This window comes from Monomorium pharaonis, chromosome 8 (genome assembly GCF_013373865.1).
Source record: "Monomorium pharaonis isolate MP-MQ-018 chromosome 8, ASM1337386v2, whole genome shotgun sequence".
NCBI classification, from domain to species: Eukaryota; Metazoa; Arthropoda; class Insecta; order Hymenoptera; family Formicidae; genus Monomorium; species Monomorium pharaonis.
The window spans coordinates 12627026-12652411 of NC_050474.1; the positions used below are offsets into that span (position 1 = coordinate 12627026).

At 34.2% G+C, this 25386-nt stretch overlaps 1 protein-coding gene across 13 annotated transcripts in view; it reads right to left on the minus strand.

Annotated features, from left to right (window-relative positions):
• The window catches only part of LOC105831069 (cubilin), a 644426-nt gene that overhangs the window by 421529 nt on the left and 197511 nt on the right, over positions 1–25386 (minus strand). For 12 of the 13 annotated variants that reach the window (XR_004964459.1, XR_004964460.1, XR_004964461.1 and 9 more), the window contains one exon: positions 3969–4180. Coding sequence is in view for 10 of the 13 variants with exons in the window: in XM_036291394.1 (XP_036147287.1) it covers positions 3969–4180 (212 nt within the window). In the remaining 3 variants the exon portion in view is untranslated. Of the gene's footprint in view, positions 1–3968; positions 4181–12863; positions 12883–25386 lie in introns of those variants that run through there. The other variant, XM_036291402.1, reaches the window with a different exon arrangement.

Below are 25386 nucleotides of genomic sequence, written 5' to 3' on the forward strand. Positions count from 1 at the left end.
TTATAATATCTGGGGTATATTTTATTAGCGAGTGGGAAGCAAGAGGGTTATGTAGAGGAGAGAGTAAAAGAAAAGCGCCAATATTAGGACAGGTGTGGGAGATAGCGAAGAGAAAATTTGGAAAGGATTGGGGTAGAAGAATATGGTTGTTTGATAGGTTGGTTTGGTCTGTAATAAGTTACGGAGTAGGGATATGGGGTTGGAAGTCGAGAAAGAGGGTAGAGAGTTTACAGTGGAGATACCTGAGTTGGATGTTGTGTGTAGAAAGAAGTGTGCCGGATTATATGATAAGAGAATAATTACAAAGTGATAAATTAGAGGGCGGGATTGAGAGCTTGGGGATACGAAAAGAAGTTAGAAGAAGGCGAAGGAGAGGAATTGGTCAGAAAATGTTGGGAGGAGATAAAAAGAAAAGCGAAAGAGGGTAGAGTGGGGATAGGGTGGGAGGAGAAGAGGAAGAAATTCTATGAAAAAAGAGGTTGGGGGTTAGAGGAGGTAGAGAGATTGAGAGAGGAGAAGAGTTGATAAATAGAGAAAAAGATAAGCAGAGAAGAGAAAGATGGATAAAGATTAGAGATTCGAGGTATAATAAATGGTATGGGAGAGTAAAGGGGGAGGGTGTTCCAGAATATTTGAAAAGGAGCTGAAAGGAGAAAAGATGGCAAAGGGTGGCAAGATATAGGCTGGAAAGTAGTATGAGAAGGGACATATTGGGAGGATGAAGAGGGGAGGAAATGCAGGTTGTGTGGATGGGGGGAAGAGTCATGGGAGCATGTTTGGGAAGAGTGTGTAGATTGGGGGATAGAAGGGAGCTGGCAGGAGATAGCTGAGAGAATTCTAGTTGTTGTACCCCTCGTTGTGAGTACGATTTTGGGATCGCTGCCAGAGATCTCGCGAGGAAGGTATTTCGTCACTTACACCGTTATTTGTATTGAACACTTTTATTCTTGTATTTAGTTACAGTGAATAGATCGCGACCCCGCAAGGCAGAGTGTCGCGTCTATGAGCTCGTTGTCCACGACCCCGCAAAGCAGAGCGTCGAGGTTGTGTATTTACAATAAGTTATCTCGGCAATACACGACCCCGCAAAGCAGAGTGTCGTGTGTAGTCTTAGTTTGTCTACTTCTGATTGACCCGCTCCTTACCTTCTTTCGCCGGTTTATATATCCGATAATTCGGTTTATATATCCGGTAGTTGGATCGAAAGAAGGGGAGGATTGCGTGAGGGCGTAAATCGATCAGTATTCCAAATTATTGCTTAGACAGCAAGTGCTGTCTAAGGAGCATTGCGTTAATTGTCGAGCGGATTGCGCGAAACCTCGCGCGATGCGCTCGATGCTGACTGCTGCAGCTGACCGACTTACGTCATCGTGCTACTGACACGTTATTTATCGTTATGAGTGTGTCACTCATAACATAGTTGAGAAAGAAGAGGAGAAGATTGGATAAAAAGTTTAGATAGTTTAAGCGAGGAAAAGTGGAAAGGAGAAAAAGAGAAGAAGGGTGGAAAGAGGAAGGAAGAGTATGAGTGTGAGAGAGTGGATGAGAAAAATGAGAAAGTATTAAGGAGTGAATGGAGGAGTGAATGGAGAGATGGAGGAATTAGTGCAGCGGAAACAGAGGTCCATGGATGAATGGGTGAATGGAGGAGTGAATGATCTCTCTCTCTCTCTCTCTCTCTCTCTCTCTCTCTCTCTCTCTCTCTCTCTCTCTCTCTCTCTGCTCTCTCTCTCTCTCTCTCTCTCTCTCTCTCTCTCTCTCTCTCTCTCTCTCTCTCTCTCTCTCTCTCTCTCTCTCTCTCTCTCTCTCTCTCTCTCTCTCTCTCTCTCTCTCTCTCTCTCTCTCTCTCTCTCTCTCTCTCTCTCTCTCTCTCTCTCTCTCTCTCTCTCTCAGGACAAAGTATAAATGTTATGGATTTAGTAGGCGGCGTTTTTATAGAATATTAGTTGTAAGTTAGAATATAATAGCGAATTCGGTTGCTTGCACTAGTGCGCACTGAGTGCGCACTAAGGCTTGTTTACATACTTTACATCAGTATTCTTATATTTAAGAATACATGTTCAAAAACTATTTAACCAAAAAAACAATTCTATGGATGTTGTACAGATCATTTTACTGGTTAAGAAGTATTTTAAGAAGAATTTAAGATGATTCTTAAATATAAAAATTGATTATAAACAAGCCTTAATATACACTCAGTGCGCACTAATGCAAGAAACCGAATTCGCTATAAGTTAGAAGTAAGAATTGTTGTAAGCGGAGCGGGAGTCCGCCTGTACCCCGCAAGAGAACAGAATAAAATTTATTATTACTATGGTATATATTTATTTTCTTTATTTTAATGAAATATTTTAAACAAGATTTATAACTGTTTTTTAATAAAAATAATTTTTTAAATGTATTTTAGTGGAAGAGCCATCTTACTATCTCTGTTTCTCTTTGACTATGCAGTCTTATTACATTTTTATAAATGACACTCAAAATATTAGATCTTTTGTAATTTTAGTCCAAAATCGATTAAACAACATATTGACAAATAAAAATGTTAAATTATAAATTAAAAAATTTGAAATATTGATTATTGAATAAAAATTTTTAATGTTATTAAAATAAAAAGTAAAAAACATTGTTCATCTTGATGTGTTATGAATACGGAAATTCGATTACAAATACTTAATGTAGACACATACAACCAAAATAAAATATTTTATAAATGTTTAACCCTGACTGTTGGGTCTATCTCTAATCCCACTGAATTCAACGTTTAATTAACTATCAAAAAAATTCCGTAAACTGTGAAATTTTTTTACATAATTAAAATCAAATTTAAAAAACTGTTTTTTGTTTTAAAGTAAGATGTTTAAAAAGTAATCTGTAATTTTTTCAAGTCACTAAAGTAAGATGTTTAAAAACTAATCTGTAATTTTCAAGTCAATATCTTCTTTGCGGCAAGCATTTTTGTCATTGGGGCCCTAACAGACCACACGGAGAGAAATACATACTGCATTCAAATAAATATTAATTGTTTTAAGTATATATATTTGTATATCTGTAAATCTTTTATAAGCTAATCACAAGCAATAAATTTATTCAAAATATATTTTCAATTCAGGAAATATACTTTAGTCAAAAATATTAAATAAAACCAAAAATTTGATTTACTTACTACATATAATTGAGTTAAGGAAACTATATATTTTATACAAAAAAAGTGTTCTTAAAAAATGCAAAAATGCCTTAATTCAGGAATAATTTATACTTAAAATTGCGCTAAAAATATTTTTTATTTAGAGTAAGTTATTCTTTAGGTAAAATTTAAAAAAAAAATTTTTAACTAAAAAAAATTTTTAACAAAATTTCCTTTCACAATTCTGTTCTTGTCATTTTTCTCAATTCTTTTTAGAAATTGACATATTCCTATTATTATATGCCGATGACAAAATTTTACTTTCTCGCTCTTAGTAAGTCTCTTTTATCATAAAAAAGTGCATTTTGTTCACGAGAAGACACGCCACGTAGCGATGGATAGTGAAAAAAATAGAAGAAACATGTTTTCAAATTGAGAAAATAAATATATCTTAAAGAAAAAACTTTCTTAGATTAATATATTATAAAATATTCAAATATTAAGTAAATTCGATTTTTTTAAATACAGTTTTACAATATTCTTAAAAAGAAAATAAATTCTTGTAAGTATGTGATACTGAGATTTTCTAATATATGTTATTGTATATTATATTTATCTACGATTTTTATGAATATATTTTGAAACTACTATCGAAAATATACTCTTTGTTGAAGAAAATAATTACTGAAAAGAAAAAAAGAAGTCGAGTAATCGCTATACTTATTGTTAGCAGTAAAATGATATTTTACTCCGTGTAAGGTACCGGTTATGAAATTCCATTGAAGTGTAGTGGATAAGAGTTAAATATTTTAATAAAAAGAACAGTAAGAGGCATACTCACAGGCATTGAGAAATCTGTAAATACCGCTGAAAATATTCGGTAGTGTGACATTTTTATCAGTGAAAAAACTGAGAGCAATTCCTTGATAAAGGGAGACTCGTCTGCGTGGTGGAATTGGTCCGCAAAATCGTCCACCAAACGGCGTCTCTATTAATTTAGTTGTGTTTTCTGATCGTATTTCTGAGTATATATCCATATATTCATGAACACAGCTGAAAAAAGATATATCTCATGATTTTTACGTGTCAAATTTATTTCTATGTACTTCTAAATAAAATTATATTCAATAAAACAAATTGATAGCCCCAAGCAACACATATTAGTCAAGATGACATCAAACTGATATCAACTTGAGGTCAAATAAAACGAAATCATTTTGACGATAATCAGTCCCTCGAGATTGATCAATTTTTGATGTCATTTGGACGTTAAAATGGCATCACATTGACCATTTTATAAAAATTTACGCATAAACTTGCATAGCTACGTAATTGTAGTCATAAAGAAAATTCCAATCACAATTTATAATAGAAATGTAATTGCGTAGTAATGGGTACAGATAGCGAAAAATTTATAATATTACTACACTGAAAAAAAGTCTTGTTGAATTAACTGGAATTGAACTAACGGTTCAGATTTCTAGTTAATCTTATCAGATTTCCAATTAATTCAACAAGAATTTTTGTTAAATTAATTGGAAATCTGGTAGGTTCAACTAGATTCCGAACCGTTAGTTCACATTACAGTTAATTCAACCAAATTTTTTTTCCAGTGTACAGCAAAATAAAAAATATTTTTGGCAATGTAATACATGATTTCCATGTAATTTTTCCCATACAATCAAATTGCTATTAAATTGTTATTAGTTTTTTTTTCAAAAAATCAATTTTTGTAATTTGTTTAAACAAATGTTGTTATAAACAAATTAAAGCAACTTTTTATGCCTAAAATGTTCTTTTGACCTAAAGTAAAGGTTCCAAAAATTACTTTTCCGATCCTTCCTTTGGTCTAGTCATGGGCATTAATAGGTTAATCAGCCATTATGTCATAAATACTGACACAGTGAGAAATCGACATCAACGTCTCTTTAATCATTATTTCTCACCGGAAGGGTAGCCGATGCGCGAGTAGGCATAGTGCTTTCAATAATGCATTATTTCCAATACATGAAAAATGATTGTACTAAAATTTGTAACTCACTAAGTGAGTTATGTAAATACGAGGGTTGTCTTTTATATTTCGGGAATGGACGACCCAGGTGCTGTCATCTGACAACCGACGTCCCTAACATAAAGTTCGACTTTTTGTCAGTATACTTATTCAGAACGTTTTGATGTCCATGCGCCATTTGTGTTGTTTACAGTGACATGAAAAATTGATGTCGGCCAAGAAATGGAATTAAGTCGTGAACATCTCCTTGCGATTATTTTTTAAAACTTTTGACGTGGATTATCTCAACAACAGTGCATCGATGAATGGACTTAATTCGACTTTTGGCGATGAAGCACCATCAAAAATCACTATATATATCGGTGGTATACGGAATTCAATCGTGGCCGTGGTTCGATTAGTGATGAATTTCGTGAAGGTCGCCAAAATTGGTTGTTGTTCCAGAAAACATTGATGCTGTGCGTGAACTGATATTGCAAGATCGTTATGTGACTTATCGTGAGATTGAGGCATCCTTGGGCATTAGTGGGACCAGCATACATTTAATATTGCATAAACATACCAAAAAAATTTGTTCGCGTTAAATCCCACATAATTTGACAATCGCTCAAAAAAAGACTCGTGTCGATTAGTCGAAAGAAATGCTCAAGAAATACGATCGCAGTGCTTCAAAACACGTCTATGATATCGTAACAGGTGACGAAACCAATTAATGGATCTATGCGTATAAGCCCGAAAGTAAACAGCAGTCGACTGTATGGGTCTTTCAAGATGAGCCAACAAAAGTTGTTTGCGTACGAAGCACTTCGAAGCAAATGGTCGCCTGTTTTTTCGGAAAATACGGATATGTGGCAACTGTACCATTAGTGCAATGTCGGACGGTCAATTCTGAATGGTACACAACCATTTGTTTACCAGAAGTCTTCGGAAAAATAAGGGAAATCAACCGCCGAAGACGCATCATTTTCCATCAAGACAATCGTGCGAGCTCTCACACAGCGGCTCAAACAAGAGGCTTTTTGAGAACTAAAAAAGTCGAATTGATGGGTCATCCGCCGTACAACCCTGATTTGGCACCCAATGACTTCTTTTTATTCCCGCAAATCAAAAATAAATTATGAGGTCAACGTTTTTCGATGCCTGAAGAAGCGGTTGATACGTTCAAAATGCATGTTTTGGAGGTACCTCAATCGAAGTGGAAAAAGTGCTTCGAAAATTGGTTTAAGCGCATGCAAAAGTGTATTGACCTTCGTGGAGAATATTTTGAAAAACAATAAACTCATGTACGATGTAGGGTCGAAACCGCTCTTTGTGAAGAGATCTCGTGGTTTCGGATAGGAAGGGAAATGTTAAATCAAAATGCGTGGGTTGAGCCAATATCTCAGAAGATTTATTGGCTCGTGGGGAAAAGTCTTGCGGCATAAAAACCCCAGATTAGACACAATTAGAGAAATCATATTATCGTATTAATTAGTGAGACGTATAATTGGGTAGATCATGAAGATCATATATGTCGTATTGTACGTATAATCGTGTAGATCATGAAGATCGTATATATCGCATGTCGTGGTACCACTATAATTATCGGGGCCCCGTATCGTATAAAATCGTATATGAATTTATTCGTATATGAATCGCATGTGGTCTTCCGTTTTCGAGTGAAGACAAGTCGGGAAATATTCCTTTAAATGGGCCGAAGCCCTATATATGAACACCTTGCTCACTTAATTATTGAAATTGAAATACACGTGTAAAATGACTCTAAACCCCTGTGAGGTAATTCGTGCTCTTGATCGAATATTCTCGATTGTACAGATTCACTTGCGGATAAAGATATACTCGCGGTCGCGTACACGGAAAAAGTGAAGAGCAGCGGGCTCTTGACCTCCTATTTATCCCGTGATGGCGCTTCCGAATCTCGGATAAATCGTCGACCCCCGCGTAGAATTGATATGTCTCGAGTCGATATAGACTGCCCTCATCGACCGTCCGATACGCGCGCCCTCATCGACCGTCCGCTACGCGCGCCCTCACCAATCATATCGTCTCATGCGCGCGGTTACATCGGTCACGCTTGAGAAAAATAAAATAATTAAATTCGATCAACTGAATAGTCACGTTAATTATTTGTTCCGCAAATAAATTAAAATAAAATAAAATACGCGGAACATACGATGATTAATTTCCTTTTTTTGTTCTCTATTCCCGAAATATAAAAGGCAACCCTCGTATAACTCAAATCTGACCAGGAAACCGATTGCGTAACTTTATTATCTGTTAATTAATAAACATTAACTTTTAATTAATATTTATTAAATTTATAATTAACCCTCAAGGTACTAGTTGGGTTAGCGTAATCCAGGCAAATTTTGAAATGCGTGCCGTTTTTAAACGGTGAGGGATGGTGAAGATTAGATGCGGGGGAGGGGGAGGGACTTTGAGATCCCAAGCATTAGTTCATCGCTTGCTGGAGCCACTGTGCCTTTAGAAGCTGAAGGGCAAGCATCGCAATTCTTCGCTCGGGTATTTTTCACCTAGTTAGTACGGAACGTGACAAAATTGGGAATTAGATAAAATTAAATTTTGCATAAAAAAGATTTTAACTATTTTTTCATAAAGTTTCATGCAAAATATTATAGTTTAGTGAGAAATAAGTAAACATAAAATGTTGTTTGTTATTTTAATAGTATACGTGGTGCGATTGCTACTTGAAATACCTTCTGCACACAAGTTTCTCATAATTTATCAAGGTAATTATATATATATATATATATATATATATATATATATATATGTGTGTGTGTATACATATATTTTCGTATTTTAGTTTATTATTAAATGCTTTAATTTGTCTATCGTTATAAAAATTGTTGCAAGTGTAGTACGCTATAAACAACAAATTTAACAATATTTTAATTTTTAAAGTTGTACATTTACTTTGTAAGAAATATAAAATTTTTTAATAAAAATTAAATATTTTATTATTTAAATTATCCTTTATCACCTATAAAACGTATTATTTTGGGTTATAACAATTTATTAAAAACAATATTATTACTACTTCTATTTTGTAATTAATAAAAATTGATGATAAAAAATTATTAAAACATTTTTAATTATTTATTTGTATAAAAAAATGTGAGTAATTCACGTTACACCTTATTTTGATGACATCAGAAGATATCGGAAAATATTACATTTTATTGTCAAATAAATAGTTTTAGAAAAAAAAAATCTGACTATAGATTCTTAAAGTTCACAATTTTATCTTTCCATTGATTAACATTTTAATTACTTTATCTTTTTTTAATAAAAACGAGCGTTTGAAAAAAAAATTTTTAGAAAAATTTTTTGTTCCTTCATTTTTTTCAAAAAATCTCTTTTCTTTTAATATCTTCGACTTTTTAACCAAAATCATCATAATTCTGAGTCTTTTTCCTTTTGATTGAAAAAATGCGTTGAAATTGATTGAATTTATTTGGAGATACGAGCTCACAAAGTTAGATGGGTTATGCTAACCCAGATAGTACTGAACATAACTTTTTTAAGGTTAGTATCTTGAGGGTTAATATTTATTATATTATTTTCTTAAATTAAATAAAGTTCATATTTATTGTAAATTAATAAAAATATTAATTTATTATTTATTAATAAATATTAATTTAAAAGCATGTTAATTGCAGCTACATACTACACTTGTTTAAATATTAGTATAAAGCGTTGTCATTTATAATAAATTATGAAAATCCTAATGCGTCACAGTAATAATATTATGAGTTAAATTGTGATAAGTTTAATAAATACATCTTTTAACTTTATATAACAATTTTATTGGCAACATTTTTTGTAAAACTTATTATTTTGTAAAACTTATACTTTTTCATGTTGGAAGTCCGACCTACGTATAAAGATAAGAAGATAAAGTCAATTTAACGAGTGGCCTTCATTTGGACACAATACAATTGGACACAGTGCAAATGGACACGTTGCAAATGGACACAAAATAATGTACACCGTACATTTCTACACCGTAAAGTTGTACATCGTAAAATTGTACACCGTACATTTTTACACCGTAACCGTGCCCCTCTTCCCCCCCCCCCACACACACACACGGAAGGGCCTTTGGCCCTCCCCCCTACCCACCCTGTCGATAGGGGTGCCCTAAACATAAGGGTATAGAAATGTACGGTGTACAATTTTACGGTGTACAATTTTACGGTGTACAACTTTGCAGTGTACAACTTTCCAGTGTACAACTTCACGATGTACAAAATTCCTGTGTCCAAATAAATCGTGTCCATTTGAACCGTGTGCATTAGTTTGTGTCCATTTGCAACGTGTCCATCTGCACTGTGTCCAATTGTACTGTGTCCAAGTGAGTCAGTCCCAAATTAACCAAAATAATTTTATCTCATAATATTGTTTATGTATATTAACAGATATCACTTTTTCTACACAAATTTATGCAAATCCACATACTAGATATAATGGAATTAAAGAAAGAGCATGAGGTTAAAATAGAATCAAGTTAAAGACATTTTGAATCAATGAAGAATTTCTTTTTGACATCAAATTGACTAATATGTGTTGCTTGGGTAAATTACACAGGCACACAAAAAAAAATGGTTGGTCCGGCAGAACAAACTAGTTAATTCTTATGTATTTTGATCTGCTGAATCCGAATCTAAGGTCAGAATTGCTGGATTAGCTTATTTTTTCTTAACCTCAAAAAACATTTTTTTTAACGTTGGTCCGGTGGACCAGACTTAGATAGTCAATCCTTATGTATTTCGATCCGTTAAATCCGAATCCAAGGTCAGAATTGTTAATTTCGTTCATTTTTTTTTAACTACAAAAAGACACTTGGTAAAAGTAATTTGGTTCACAAATGTATAATCCAGAGCGTGCAAACTTGCGTAATCACATTACCTGAGGAAAATTCAATACGTGTCCCACATAGAAACTAAACCTCCAATGGACGTCCATTGGACATCCAATACAAAGCCAATGGAAATCCATAGTTTCGCATTGCGTATATCTATTGGACCTCCATTAGATGTCGTCAAGGATGTTTACTGAACGTTGTGTGAATCATTGATGGGGGTTTCATGGAGCCTCGATGGACATCTGATGGATGTTTCGTGGATCATTACATATAAAAAAACGTATTCTTAACAAAATGCAAAAGTGTCTTTATTCAAAAATGTTTTATACTTAAAATAGCGTTGAGTATAAATATTTCTTGATTATATTTCTTATAAATATTATTATATTTCTTATAAATATTTTTTTAAACATATCATTGTTCTTAAATAAAAGTTTTTATTTTGTCCTTCTCATTTTTATCAATTTTTTTACAGACTGATATAGTTCATCAGTTTTGTGCTATATGTCGATGGCGAAATATTACTTTCTTCTGCGCTCTTGACGAGCGCCTTTTATTCACATAATGCACTAAAAAGTGCATTTTATTCACAAGAAACACACGTCACGTAGCGGTGGATAGTGAAGGTTTTACAGAGCCTCGGTGGATGATTGACGGACGTTTTATCGATTATTAGTAGAGGAGCCTCGATTCCACGAAACGTCTGTCAGTTGTCCATCGAGGCTCCGTGAAGCCTCTATTAATAATCCACGAAACGTCCATCAGTCGTCATCAAGGCTCCGTGAAGCCCCTACCAATGATCCATAAAACATCCGTCAGTCCTCTATTGAGACTCCGTCAAATTTCTGTTAATTATCCGCGTAACGTATAATGGATATTTTTTAAGATGTTTGACAGAAATTTATTATTATGGGTAGAATGGATCATCTATCTGACATCCATCATGGAAGTAAACATCCAGTGGAGTCATGGAAATTGACTGGATCTCCAATGGAAGCCTATTTCCACCATGGAAGTAAATATCCAATAGAGCTATGGAAGTTTAGTGGATCTCTAATGGACGTCCATCTGACTTTCATCATGGATCTGACGTCCCATGGATCTGTGGAGGTTTAGTGGATTGGACGTTCATTGGATGTCCACTGGATGCCAATTTTTATGTGGGATAACAAGTCTGAGCTTCTGTGAATGAATAGCGCAGAAAATTCAGTCTTTTTCTATTATATCTAATTCTTTTATTGTCGAAAGTTTTGTGCAATAGCTTTCTTTTACGTTTTTTACTTTTCACAGAGACATCCCGTTTGAGCGTCCAGCAGAAATCAGCCATCATGTTTACATCCCACTTGCTTTGATATCAATGCTCAATCATAGATTTTCTGGGAAGTAGTCGATATGAGAATTCAAGGAATGTAACTTAAGATTCATTAAGCAACCTAGTTTTCTATAGTTCTCCACCATTTTTGCTATCCTTTCTTTAATCTTGACTTTTGTGGTTTCCTAGAAAATTTTCTGTAACACTTTTGAAACTCAGCCATGCTGCTCTTTCCATCTTCATTCATTTTGGTCATAAAATTGTCGTCTCCTAACATTTTTAAGTATTTGAGGTCCACCGAAAATTTCTTCCCGCAGTTTCGCATTAGAGATGTTGGGAAATTTTTCTTGTAAATACTGATAGTATTGACCTTTTTTATTCAGAGCTTTCACCCATTGTTTCATGAGTCCTAATTTGATATGAAGAGGTGGAAAAAGAATATTTGAAGGCTTAACTAACGGTTCATTTATGATGCTTTTAGACCCAAGTTGCAAAGACGTCCTTGTCGGTCATTCTTTTCTATGTAATGGTTCGTTCGATCTCTACTATCCCATTCATATAGGAAGCACGAATTTTTTTGTGTAACCTGATTGTTGACCCAATAGGGAGCGTCACAGATGCGCATAGTAATAAACGGACACAGCAGGCTGAGTGAAATGGACACAGTAACAAACGGACACAGACCAAACGGACACAGTAACAAACAGACACAGTGCGAAACGGACACAGACTAAATGCGCACAGACCAAATGCACACAGACCAAATGCGCACAAATCAAACGGACACAGTAACAAACGGACACAGTAACAAACGGACACAGTAACAAACGGACACAGTAATAAACGGACACAGTAATAAACGGACACAGTAATAAACGGACACAGTAACAAACGGACACAGTAATAAACGGACACAGTAACAAATGGACACAGACCAAATGCGCACGGATCAAATGAGGCACAAACTTATCATATGGGTTGCGACTTCTCAGGGCACCCCTACCGACGGGGTGGATGCGGGAGGGGGGGCAAAGCCCCCCTTGAACCCCCGCACGCGCGCGTGCGCGCGTGTGTGTGTGTGTGTGCAAAGCATGCTCTGCACTACATGGGTTTGCGACTGTGTCCGTTTCGCACTGTGCGCATTTGATCCGTGCGTATTTGATCCGTGCGCATTTGGTCTGTGCGCATTTGGTCTGTGCGCATTTGGTCTGTGTCCGTTTTGCATTGTGTCCGTTTGGTCTGTATCCGTTTCGCACTGTGTCTGTTTGTTACTGTGTCCGTTTGTTACTGTGTCTGTTTGATTTGTGTCCGTTTGTGCTGTGTCCGTTTATTACTGTGCGCATCTGGGATTCACTCCAATAATATGACAAGTATTTTCAGATTCCCACAAATTTGCTATCTATGTTTTGTGTATTTAATTTTTTCAAGAACGGTTTTCAGGTCAGAAAATTTTCTAGGAAATTACAAAATTCATAATTACAGAGAAAGGCGTAGCGGAAATAATAGAAAATTTTAGAAAACTTGCTTAATAAATCTTCAGTTGCATTTCGTGGATTCTCATATCGATTACTTCCCAGAAAATCTAAATGATTATAGTGAAGAACAGGGAGAATGATTTCCTAAGGACATCAAAAAGATGGGGCATCGATATCAAGGCAAGTAGGATGTGAACATGATGGCTGACTCTGCTGGACGCTCAAACGAGATGTCTCTGTGAAAAGGAAGAAACGTAAGAGAAAGCCATTGCACAGAACCTTCGAGAGTAAAAGAGTTAGATATAATAGAAGAAGGGAGTAAATTTTCTACGCTATTCATTCACAAAAGCTCAGACTTGTCATACGTATTGAATTTTCCCCGGGTTACGCAAGCTTGTACGGTCTGGATTATACATTTGTGACCCAAACTAATTTTACAAGGTGTTTTATTGAGGTTAGGAAAAATGAGCCAATTCAGCAATTCTGATCTTGGATTTGAATTCAGCGGGTCAAAATACACAAGAATAGACTAGTCTAGTTCGTTGGATCAACGTTAAAAAAAAAATGTTTTGATGTTACGAAAAAATGTGTCAATTCAGCAATTCTGACTTTGAATTCGGATTCAGTGGATTAAAATACATAATGATTGACTAGTCTGATTTTCCGGACCAACATTAAAGAAACATTTTTTTGAGGTTAGAAAAAATGAGCTAACTTTGCAATTCTGACTTTAGATTCGGATTCAGCGGGCCAAAATACATAAGGATTGACTACTCTGCCTATCGTTAGTCCGCCGGACCAACCACTTTTTTTGTGTGTGCCTGTGTTATCAAAATTTGATTGAGATATAAGATTAAGTACATTTACATACAAATTCGAACTTAAAAAAGTGTTCCATAACTATTACTTCAAAAAATTATAGCAATATTTAAGCAATATTTTTAAAATAAACTATGCATAAATAATTTTAGACACTACAAACTTCAAAAATTAAGATTACTTTCAGGTAAAATCGAATAAAATAAGTTTAATGACCATATTCATAGCCAACTTTATATATTGTATTATCTTATATATTATAATTTATTTATACATATAATATTTGTAATCATACAAAGTGTCCAATTTTTATCTATCAATCCTTGTAAAGATAATAACAACTAGTTATATCTTAAGTATGAGAACTGTAACTATTATAATTATAATTTTACAAAGTAACTTCTCTAATTTTGGTATGCACACATAACATAAATGTAATTCAAGAATTAATATACTATCACCTATTTTTTAATAAATATACCATCACCCATAGAAAATAAAAGGAGGAGGATCTATAAGGCCGTTTTTTGGCTCAATGGACGGCACAACAAAGCATTCAAAGTTTCAGATTTTATAAGGAATTTCGAGAATTTGCCGATTGTTTGTCATAATTCACTCTGTTATTAATTAACTTCAATCATTGAACTTTTTCAAAAACTTTGTATAGGTATGATATTTAAAACATTTTGGTGATTTTAATTTAATGTGCTCATATTGAGAATGAGACTTGAATCCGGTAATATTACATCTTTCAAAGAAACAATCGAAAGTACGTCTTATCAATTTTAATGAGCTTTGAATATGTTGTAGCACATAAAAAATATTAGTTACATTTTTTTTAGCAACGTATCTCGACGTTTAGAGGTCGAAGTCATCTCTCGAAAAGAATGTAATTTTTAGTTTTTGGTAAATATCTTTAAAAATATAAGATTTATGAAAAAATATTCTATATAAAAGTGTTATGGCATTTACACTTCACAATGCCATACTTATGTTTTTAAAAAATTTTAAATTTTTTAATTTTCCCCCACCTTAGTTTGCAAAATTTTGAAAATTTTGTAAGAACAAAAATTAAAGAGCAATAAAAGTCAAATTTACTTATATATAATAATATATGGGTTCCGTTATTAAATTTTTGGGAAAACGTGATGATTATCTCGTGCTATAGACGTCGCGCTAGAAGTAGTGTTGCATTATTTTTTTAGTCGCGTCGCATTTAATAACTGCCTCTTCTGCATATATATATTTATATCAGAATATAAAACAATACAATATAAAACAGATTAATCTTAATAACGTATTACACGTAAATCATTAATGCATATATAACAAAAGTATATCTCTGGTACAAATGTTAGTTTTCTTATGGGGCCAAAAACAGCCTCATAGACCCTCTCCTTTAATTTAAATTTATAAATATTACATGTGATTTTATTTGTAACCCATACAGCACAGAGTCTTGCAGCTTTATTGTAGAACCATTACAATTTTGTATATTGTCATATAATGTTTTATGAAAAATTTCTTAAAATATAAATATGCAAAATGATTTTAATAAAGTTGCAGTAATATTTTATAAACATAATCACAATAAACTATTGTTACGTCCGGCTAGGTAATTCGCGCCGTCCGTCACAAACATACGAAGCGTCGTGCCGCGAGCCACGTTGCCATGGTAGCCACGCGTCGACATGTTTACGCGCTCTCGCTGCCGGGCCCAGGGTATCACGCGTCGCGAGCATGCGGTCCGCGCTGGCGGCGCGCATGCGTTAATCAAAAGCATTAATTACCAGCGAACCATTATAGATATCGTAAAAACTCCAAACGAAAAGCAATCCTCTCCTTAACCAGCTCCCTTCTGAGGCGCCTCGGCCCCGGATTGTTGGTGGTAACCGCGTAGATTAATTAATTACTTTAATTTGCTAATAACTCGTTAGAGAGGGGCAGGCCTCTGCTCTCGCGTGCGCCGGTGCATTTGCAATCACGCAGGAATGCTTGGCGCAGGGCAGCGGAGTTCGAGCACCCTTAATTAATTAATAAATGGCTTTGATAAATTTCGGGCACGAAGAGGAGCACGCGGTACCTCCGTGGTTGCAAAACCTCATCCCGAAATCCGTTGTGAAAAACGCGAATCAGAAATGCGGCTGATTAAATAGAGCGGGCGATAGTTACATGCCGCGCAAGTGGAGAATATGAGCGCGGCGATAAAATCTCATTTGACAAAATTAGAACCAAACACAATAGTCAATTAATTACCGAATTAATAGGCAGGCGTCAAATGATTTATGACCCGCGGTTCTTAGCTCTTCACTCCGATCACTTTTGCGTATATAAGGCGGGATTTTCGGGCGAAATCCGGATTTGCTTCCTCGATTTCGTTAGAGTACGTAGTGAGTTGCCGAGATAATTTCGCATTCGAACTTAGAAGTGAAAATAAATTCACGCTTTCGGACTTACAAATGAACGGACAGAACTGTCCCTCATCAATTTTAATGAACTTTGGATATGTTGTAGAACATAAAAAAATATTAGACCCATATTTTTTTTTTAGCGGCGTATCTCGACGTTTAGAAATTGAAACCACCCCTAAAAAATAACGCGTTTTTTCGTTTTTAGCGAATATCTTTGAAAATATAAGGTTTATGAAAAAATAATTTATACAAAAGTTTTATGGTATTTTATACTCTTTACATTAGTATATTTAGATTTTCCAAATATTTCAAACTTTTTAATTTACCCCACCCCCATCCCTTTTTTCAAAATTTTGAAAATTTTGTAAGGACAAAAATTAAAAGGCATTAAAAGCCAAATCCATCCAAATATAATAATATATGGATTCTATTATTCTCAATTATTGGCAAAACGAGATGATAATCTCGTGCTATAGGCGCCGCGTTAGAAGTTACGTTATTTCTTTAGTTGCGTCACATTCAATAACTGCCTCTCTTGCGTATATTTTTATATTAGAACATAAAAACTTTAATTACATAATACTCAACGTATTACACGATATAAAGTATAAATGCATATATATAACAAAAGTAGCATATATATACGTATGTGCGTACGTACATTTTCATTGTTACAAATGCGAATGTAGATTAATATAAAGCAAAATATTTTTTTAATATTTAAAACTGCAAATACAATATAACAAAATATATAATATTAAGAGAGAAATATAAAATATAAACTGCAATAATTATTTGCATAATTATATTATTTACACTATATGCACATAGCACACTCTGATAAGATAAAGATAATATAATTATATAATTTAATTTAATGAGTTTGAAAATACGTTTATAAGGATATATATATATATATATATATATATATCCTTATAAACGTATATATATATATATATATATATAATGTATATATATATATACATATATAATTTACACTATATGTATATATATATATATAAAATATTATTTCTGAAATATTTCTGAAATCTTTTAGAAACATAAAAAAAGTTTGCTTTCATATTTGACTGTTTCTTAACATTACAAAAAAAGTGTCAAATATAATACATACATATATATATATCCTTATAAACGTATATATATATATACAGGGAGTCCCAGAGCATACTGGTCACTGTTCATAAAAAGGTAGATGGGATCGAGATGAACATAAAAGTTCAATATTGTTGTGGGTTTGGTCTGCTAATAATCGAGATATAAATTTTTTAAATTATGCGAATGAGAGCGCGCCTTGCGCGCCGAAGGAAGGGCTCGAGCCGCTCGAGCCATAGCACGGTCTACTGTCTCAAGCATTGGCTGCCGGCGGCGGCGGGGGAAAGAAGGAGAAGCGTGGCGTCGTCGCCGTTCCCACGTCTCGCCGCACCGCGCCTAAGCTCGCGTCGATGGCTGCTACGCACACTCGCGATTACATGACGAGATTATGAATTATTAATAAAAATAGGACAAATTTAAATCGTAATAAACTTTTGTAAATAAGAAAGTCGAAAGAGAGAAAGCGATGGAAACGTATGGAACCTGCAAATAATATAATATTTGCCGCATCAAATTCTCTCATCGTTTTTTATGGAATATTAAATTAACGAAGATTTATCACGATTGAATCTTTATACATTCTCCTTTCGTAACCATCTTATTAGAAAATTACGAAATGCACGAAATACTATCCTTAATATGCACTCTTTGTAAAATAACACGATAGAAAAATATTCACGTTTGATCTAACGACTTCAGGATAAATTATTCGATGCAACTTCTACGGTAATTATAAGTAATTAGAGATCAATGTTATGTCAAGTATCGTTAGTATGGTTAACTAGAAATGATTTTCTCTTGTATATGATAGAGAACTTCGAATTTCTTCTATCGTTAATACATTAAAAGTCACTGAAAATTTATCGTAATTAATAATGCAATTAAAGGTAGAAGAAACTCTGAATTCTTTTATTCATTATTGAATTTTTTATTTACTCTTGATTCGTATGTAAAATTGAACTTTGTACTTTTATACTTTGTAATTTAGCAGGAATATCTTTCCCTTTAAAGTATTTACAGAAACACGATAAACGTCATTTTCAACAACAGTTCCAATCAATATTATTAGAGTTTCATTAAATGTCATAAAATTTTTTTAACAAGATTACTATTTTTTAACATTTTTAACATTAAACACGATACGACACTCAGAAAGAAAGTATCGTGCTGATTATTTATCGCAGTTTTAGTGATAATTTTTGATAATTTTTTTTTCGATCGTGTGTAACACTAAAAATATAAAGAAATGATAATTTTTAAAATTTAATTCAAATTACACATAATGAAAGTAGAATAGTACAAACTAAAGATGTTGTTAAACGTGGTAATATTTATTGTATTTGTGTACTACGTAGTGTTTGAGAGGGAAAGAGGGGGAGAGAGAGTGATAGAGAGAGAGAGAGAGAGGGAGAGAGAGGTGTCATATTAAAATGCGCGAAATACTTATCCATAGTATGTTACACTCTTTGTAATAACACAGAAAAATATTCCTTCTTGATGTAACGATTTTACGATAGCTTAGGCGCGATGCTATGATAATTATGCTTAAAAATTAATGTTCAATATCATGTATTGTTAACACAACGAAGGATTTTCTTTTATAACCATAGAAAACTTACAGTTTCTTCTACCTTTAATTGCATTATTAATTACGACAGATTTTCAGTGACTTATAATGTATTAACGATAGAAGAAATTCGAAGTTCTCTATCACATACAAGAGAAAATCATTTCTAGTTAACCATACTAACGATACTTGACATAACATTGATCTCTAATTACCTATAATCACCGTAGAAGTTGCATCGAATAATTTATCCTGAAGTTGTCAGATCAAACGTGAATATTTTTCTATCGTGTTATTTTACAAAGAGTGCATATTAGGGATAGTATTTCGTGCATTTCGTAATTTTCTAATAAGATGGTTACAAAAGGAGAATGTATAAAGAATCAATCGTGATAAATCTTCGTTAATTTAATATTCTATAAAAAACGAGAGAATTTGATGCGGCAAATATTATATTATTTGCAGGTTCCATACGTTTCCATCGCTTTCTCTCTTTCGACTTTCTTATTTACAAAAGCTTATTACGATTTAAATTTGTCCTATTTTTATTAATAATTTATAATCTCGTCATGTAATCGCGAGTGTGCGTAGCAGCCATCGACGCGAGCTTAGGCGCGGTGCGGCGAGACGTGGGAACGGCGACGACGCCACGCTTCTCCTTCTTTCCCCCGCCGCCGCCGGCAGCCAATGCTTGAAACAGTAGGCCGTGCTATGGCTCGAGCGGCTCGAGCCCTTCCTTCGGCGCGCATGGCGCGCTCTCATTCGCATAATTTAAAAAATTTATATCTCGATTATTAGCAGACCAAACCCACAACAATATTGAACTTTTATGTTCATCTCGATCCCATCTACCTTTTTATGAACAGTGACCAGTATGCTCTGGGACTCCCTGTATATATATATATACGTTTATAAGGATATATATATATATATATATATATATCCTTATAAACGTATTTTCAAACTCATTAAATTAAATTATATAATTATATTATCTTTATCTTATCAGAGTGTGCTATGTGCATATAGTGTAAATAATATAATTATGCAAATAATTATTGCAGTTTATATTTTATATTTCTCTCTTAATATTATATATTTTGTTATATTGTATTTGCAGTTTTAAATATTAAAAAAATATTTTGCTTTATATTAATCTACATTCGCATTTGTAACAATGAAAATGTACGTACGCACATACGTATATATATGCTACTTTTGTTATATATATGCATTTATACTTTATATCGTGTAATACGTTGAGTATTATGTAATTAAAGTTTTTATGTTCTAATATAAAAATATACGCAAGAGAGGCAGTTATTGAATGTGACGCAACTAAAGAAATAACGTAACTTCTAACGCGGCGCCTATAGCACGAGATTATCATCTCGTTTTGCCAATAATTGAGAATAATAGAATCCATATATTATTATATTTGGATGGATTTGGCTTTTAATGCCTTTTAATTTTTGTCCTTACAAAATTTTCAAAATTTTGAAAAAAGGGATGGGGGTGGGGTAAATACGTTAGTGCGTACGTACATTTTCATTAAAAGGAAGATCTTTTCAATAGGAAGAAAATCTTGAAAATGCATTAACCGTGATAACACTTCGCTTTATTAAAGCTCGAATCAGAAATTGAAAAACCTGGTGCTACAAAATACTGCTTAATGGAACGGATATTTTCTCAATTTCTGATTAAAGAAAATCCATTCCATTAAGCAGTATTTTGTAGAACCGGGTTTCTCAATTTCTGATTAAAGAAAATCCATTCCATTAAGCAGTATTTTGTATGCACAACGATATGTCGACGAAATATTGCATCCTTACGTATTACCAATGCGGCATATTATGGGGCAAGAATTTATTTTTATGCAAGATAATGCCCGTCCACATATTGCTCAGCATACTCTTCGTTTCTTTAGAGACAACAACATTCCGCTTCTTAATTATCCTGCCATGAGTCCGGACCTAAATCCGATCGAACATGTTTGGGACGTCTGAGAAGTCTTGAAGTACAACCAACAAACTTGGAAGAATTAACTGCCGCCCTTCAACAAATTTGGCGTGAAATTTCTCAAGACGATATACGTCGCTGCATCAATATGCGAGTTCGATGTCAGGAAGTTATTCGGCAAAGAGGTGGCAACACTCGTTTCTGAACAGTAAGTTCAACCACACACACACACACACACACACACACACACACACACACACACACACACACACACACGGGATCAGAGTCCTGCCACGTCCACGTTGTTGATCTGGGTAACGCCGAGAGCAGGATCTACACTGCCCTCCACACACACACTCACCCAGCCACCCACCCACACACACACACACACACACACACACACACATACACACACACACACACCCCTACTCCTAGTACATCCCTTGGATAATTTAGTCATTTAATGCCTGCGGTATATGAATATTTTTCAGAGAAAGTGTCGAAAATGCATGGTTTATTTGAAAGTGGAATAACTCGGCGGAAAAAAATCGTAGGATAAATTAAAAAAAACCAATTCAAAGAGGAGACTTTAAGCTTTAAATTAGCTGTAATAAAAATTTTCAAAAAAATTTTTTAATGTCCATGTACGATTTTAAAGTTGAGTATTTTTTGAAATTTTTTCACAGTTATGTTCAAAGCGCCATCTATTTGAGGCAAATTGTTTTTAGTTCAAACGGTTTAATGTGTCTTATAACTGAGGTTTCAAGCTTCAAAATGCTTTTTTATTTTTCTTTCTACGACCATTTCCCGCGAAGTTATGTAAGTTTTAATTTTGGGTATTTTTGGGTAGATTAAAAGTGATCCCCTAATTTTGATGCGGAGTGTATAAAGTGAGTAGTTCATTCCCACTTTTGAGCAAACTATCTTATTTTATTTTATTTTTTCTTTCTCTTTCTTTTCCTCACCCCTCAGAGAGTTATACGGAGGAGAGGAGAGTTCATTTGCGCATCGGGAGGATCCGCGACGCCCGCGTTTCTTCCCCGATAGCGCAGCCACGCCAGTCACCATTGCGCGAGCGCTCCCTAGCGCTCCCTCAGAGGGACTGGATGTATGCTCTCATTCTCTCTCTCTCTAATTAATTATTAAGCGACATTCGTAAAATATATCGAGCCACGCGTCTATCTAATACCAATTATAGAAATGGCATTCCTCTGCTCAGGATGGGCAGGTCACGGCGGGCCAGCCGCCGCATTCAATTGAAGCGGCTCCAAGCCGAATACGAATCTGGAGGGGTATTTGACCCCCGCGTATTTCTGTCTCCGCCCCCTCCAGCCTTAGTAAGGCCACCGCCAGCGCCGCTCCCGACCCCTCAGGAGCTCTTCGCCGCCAACCTGCCAGCCTTGCCGCTCCCGTCACCTCAGGAGATCATCGCTACCACGGGTGTACCTGCACCGGAGGGCAACCCTACGACCGCGTCTTCCGCTCACTGCGCCCCTCCCCAACCAGGCTACCGAGGGCCCGTAATCATTGCGGTGAAGGTCGTGAGACCGGACATTGTAATCCCCGCGTCTATGAAATTGATATTGCCAAGAATACACGAATAAAATTTATATATTTTTCTTTATTATTTCTTTTCTTTCCCGCTCCGCGCTCCCTCAAACCCCACCGGACGTAACACTATTATATTTTACGTAAAAATATTTATCTACATGTAATGCATTTGCTGATTTATTGAGCAATTTTAAACAAGAATTTTGTGTTTAAGGGGTTACATACACCTAGAAATTTTGAAAAAATGCATTTTTTGTTTTTTACATATTCGTAAAGTATAAGGTCTTGAGAATATTTCCTACAAGTTTCAAAATGATTCCTTGAAAATTCTCGGAGATATAGCGAAAAAGGTTCAAGCGCGTTCGATGACGCTGGGGCGCGATGGGCGCCTTCTAATCCTTCGCAGCAGATAGTTTACGCAAGAATATTACGCCGGCAAGTTAAAATCGAAGCCTTTGATGCCGCTACATCTGAGGAGGGTTCACTGTATGGCCCTGGAGCGGATGACTCCATGTATGTTTGAAAAAAAGTTATCTACGTTTTAACCGAATGTCAAACTTTAAACGCGTTTTTCTCAAAACCATGTTTTCAAAACGCGTGCCAAAAATATCTCGGAAACGGCTAGACTAATTTACTTAAAATTTGGAGGGCTTAATCTACACAAAAAAAGGCAGTCTTTATCGTAGCGGTTTTTTTAGAGTTTATTCCTTACTTTTTTTTTAGAGGTTACTACCCTACTTTTTTTTTAAATTAAAAAAACGACCGATTTTTATCCTAAAAATCGCTTTTTTTTTTAAACGGTTGCTATTTTGCCAAAAGTCGATATTTTAAAAATCGGCTACGACAAAGACTAGACAATATCATTCAGTTTAAGAAAATTCTAGGCTGGTCTATTTCAGATAAGTCCTATACGAGCTGCAATTGGCACCGCGAAGCACCTTTTTTCAACAAGGTCTTGTGACGAGGACAATATCTCCGCCATTTTTAAATATTTTCAGTTCAAATTTATTCTGAAACATATTATAAGAATGTATTTTAAAGTAAAGATAACTAGGATTAATTACATACACTACGTTTCGAAAAAAAAATCGAGAAAAAGGCCTATTTTTTACTCTAGGTGTACGTAATCCTTTAAGCACAAGTTTGTCGTGATTAGTCACATAGAGTTTTTTAAAAATGCTTTGTAGCAACCATATTCGCAAATAATAAAATTTTTTGAACCCCTAATGGAAAATTCTTATTATCAGCTCGATTGATTTTTAAAATCAGAAATGTGTATATTTAATATTGCCTGTACGAACAAACACTAAATATTCACATGTATAATTCCTTAAATTTACAATCACCAGCATATATTGCCCGCCGACAAATTCTACAGTCTTACAACACAGTTTTTTGCCGGAATGTTTAATATTACAAATTAAATTTACTTGCAGTTTAATATCTTTTGATGCTAATAAACAAATATAAAATGTTACTTAAAAATTTTTTCAACCAAAATACAATTTAATTTTATAATGTTTATTAATAATAATAAGAGAACTGATAAGTGAAAGCACAACTAATAAAAGGAAGTCTTACTTAACCACAGTAGGATCTTCATCCTGATAATTAATTATATTTTATATATTTTTACTGAACTGTGCACCAAATAGATTTTTTGATCTTTAAAATGCAATTATAAGATAAATAAGACAGTAATATCTCGATATTAAATTGGTAATTAATTCAATAATAATAACAAACATCCATTTCTCTTTTTTTCCAAACTAGGTCCTAGGTTCAATTTCTGATTCATGTTTTTTTTGCAACAATTAATACATTGAGTTACAAGAGCAAAATATCGGTTATTTCCTGTGAGTGTGTTTACCCACAGGAGTAAAAATAACCGAGTTGCACATCTTAAGCTGTGTACATATTTGAGTACGAACGTGAATGAAGCAAGTCGAGGCCGCATGAGCATGTAAGTGTGGATATTGGTTCGAGGCGCGGAAGATTGCCTCAGATTATTTGTCGCGCGGCCTTGTACCGAGCCGAAGGATGTCGGCCCTACTAAAAAAGTCACGTCATGAAATCACATAACAAAGTTATGTAACAAATTACGTAATTATTGACGACCAAACACGTAACAAACTGTTTCAAATTGTTATTTGATTTTTAAAAATCATGTGATTTTAAAAATTACATAATTTTAAAGAAAATTATGTAATTTTGAAAAAGTACGTTATTTAAAAAATTATGTTATTTCGAAAAGTCACACAATGTTTTGGGAATTATAATTTTGTCCATAAAAGAAGTAAGTAAATTAAATTTTGTAATATTTTTTATTGACAAAATCATAATTCCCAAAACATTGTACAACTTTTTGAAATGACATAATTTTTCAAATAACGTACTTTTTCAAAATTACATAATTTTCTTTGAAATCATGTAATTTTTCAAATCACAAGATTTTAAAAAATCAGGTAACAATTTGAAACATTTTCTTACATTTTGGTCGACATTAATTACGTGATTTGTTATATAAGTTCGTCATGTTATTTTGAGATGTGATTTTTTCAGTAGGGGGTCCATCAAAGACAATTTGTGCTCAATTTGGACGTGCTGAGACATATTCAAGCAAGCATATGGAAGACAGCCGCACACGACACGATGGAAGTAACGAAATGGTAAATATTTCGATCAGGAAATGCTGCCCCGATGACCTTGACCTTAACATATGTTATGAAGGTTACCCTCCTGAGTGAGACCTTCAAAAGATTTTTGCCGTTGCTCGTAATTCATTAAAAAGTTATTAACAAAAAAAATTCATAAATACTTTTGTTTAAAACATAATATTTTGCATTGAACTATTCATGCTTCTGATTGAAAGAGAATTAATATATTCTTAAAAAACGCGTTCTGCTTCTTCCCCTGCACCCCCTTCCCGTAATTTTTCTTAACTTTAACTCACCAATTTTATGTTGCTATTTAGTTAATGCGAACAGCGTGGTTCTTGTTTGACGTGGAAAGTCGCAAACCCATGTGGTACTGTACGTCGTTTACTTTACGTAAAGCACTGATATCATGTATCATATTTATGAAACGTAAAGTAAAGACGTCCACGCTTGTACAGTACCACATGGCTTTGCGATTTTCCACGCCAAACAAGAT